Source organism: Octopus bimaculoides, chromosome 17 (assembly GCF_001194135.2).
Source record: "Octopus bimaculoides isolate UCB-OBI-ISO-001 chromosome 17, ASM119413v2, whole genome shotgun sequence".
Classification (NCBI taxonomy): Eukaryota; Metazoa; Mollusca; class Cephalopoda; order Octopoda; family Octopodidae; genus Octopus; species Octopus bimaculoides.
In genome coordinates, this window is record NC_068997.1 from 20,463,638 (window position 1) to 20,465,711 (window position 2,074).

The following is a 2,074-nucleotide window of genomic DNA, read 5'->3' on the forward strand; positions in this document are numbered from 1 at the left end:
AAGAATAGCAGCAGCAGTTGCAATAATTCTGAACTCCTTATGAAATAGTTTTGCTACATTTAATATTTCACAAAGCCGTACACTGACTGATTAGCTACTAGCTTATCTCTATGGTGTTTCATTCCGTGTTGAATTAGTTCAGACCTTGCTTCTTTTGTGTGAAGCAATCTATTATTAAAATACAAACCTTTGCACAAATGTACACAGTTATGTTTTGATAGGTCCATCATCATCATTATTATTATTATTATTATTATTATTATAAATATTTGAGCTGCTTTTTTGTATATTCATAACATTTATATATATATATCTAACGACAAATACTTCATCAGCTTTTTTTCCTAGGCATTAAAATATCAAGGTTTTTGAAAAAAGAAAAAAAAGATTTTTTGCCCCCCCCCCCCTTCCTGAAGTACACTTCTCAACCATGTGGTTTTGGGTTCTTGGTAAGAATTGAATTTAGGCACAAAATGTCTGGAACTAAATACTGTATTGTACTGTATTTAGTCTGGTCCTTTGCTATCTTCTAAGTAATTTTAAATGCCCCTTTATAATAACAATACTTCTCTCCTCGTTTATCATGGTTGTTTGGTTACAGAAAATACTGTGCTAAATGAATCAGTGATAAATAGATAATAGAACCCAGGGAAAAAAAAAAATTTATTCTGAGATCCCAAGTCGTCCCTTTTTAATTACGCAAATAATGCCTTCAAGTAGTTTTTAAATATACATAATGAAATTTTGTTTCATGGTTGGCAAAATATAGAGAGTAAAATTTAATAACACATGATCAGTAAATGAAAAAAAAAAAAAAAAACCCAAAACAACTGGTTTCTGACCCATGTCTGTGAACATAACTTGGTTCACAATCGACCGTACTGTGTTATCTTTTATCTGTGATAAATAAGGATAGGTGTATTTCTAAAAATATTGATACTGATATTTTTAAAAAATTGGCTCAAACCCATCCACAAATTCACTGAAGCTAATTCCTTCTCGTATATTACTGATACTTATTAGATTTTACTTTGAGACAAAGTAAAATTTTACAGAGAGACAAAGTTGATCCTAGCAGCTGTATTTGAACTCAGAATTCTTGAATTTAGAACTAACTTGTATGACACATTTTGTCTAGCGCTTTACCACTTCTAGTGCTAAAGAGCTTATAATACTTCAAATTAATAACCAAAATGGAAATTTGGAAGTGACAGGAATTTAAAAATATTGTAGCTGCTTCTTATTACTAACATACACAAAAAAAATAGAAAACGAAGAAACTGAATTCCTAATCACAAGCTGGGTGACTTTTGTTTTGTTTTTACTTTATTATAAATTTAATCTTGCATTAATGGAACAAATTATTGATTAATACAAGTGGAAAATAAAAATAAAAGAAAATTAAAAAAATACTCGGTATGTAATGAACTGACGATGACTAGTGGCTCTGCTCCTGTACCCTTCCTTGGTCATAGGTTTGTAATGACTGGCATCAACATTGAGCTGTCAGAGTTGTGTACCTTCTACCAATATGCTTGCCAACTTGACGTTTATTTGGAAATCCATCAAGAGGACTTCAGCGGAGTTCTTCCTTATTGCCTCTGTTATCCTTACAAATGTTGCTTTGCTTTCTACTTTACATTCATTGCTTTGTTGTTCTTGTTGTTTGGATCAGTTACATTCAAAACAAATAAATCAAAGAATTTTTAAAATAATGATAATAAATGAAAAGTGAGCAAGATTTTTTTCTTTGCTTGTTTTATTATATAATTTGTAATTCGTTTATGAGATTTCTCCCTGGAGAACCATTACTTTCTATATGTTAATGAAGTATATATATATGTATGTATGTATATATGTATATATATATATATAAATATATATATATATATATATATATATTTTTTGTTCGTTTATTTTCAAAGCACCTCACCAAAAAATTGGAGGTAAGTAAAATTGTTGGGTTGCTTCATCAGGGAAATTACTATGGGTGAAATTAATTTATTATTTATATAATAATTGTAATAATAATAATAATAATAATAATAATAATAATAATAATAATAATAATAAT

At 28.6% G+C, this 2,074-nt stretch overlaps 1 protein-coding gene across 1 annotated transcript in view; it reads left to right on the forward strand.

Annotated features, from left to right (window-relative positions):
- The window catches only part of LOC106883901 (coatomer subunit zeta-1), a 41,017-nt gene that overhangs the window by 32,004 nt on the left and 6,939 nt on the right, over positions 1 to 2,074 (forward strand). Inside the window, exon 7 of the mRNA XM_052974003.1 lies at positions 1,926 to 1,946. Coding sequence (XP_052829963.1) covers positions 1,926 to 1,946 — 21 coding nt within the window. The remainder of the gene's footprint in view (positions 1 to 1,925; positions 1,947 to 2,074) is intronic.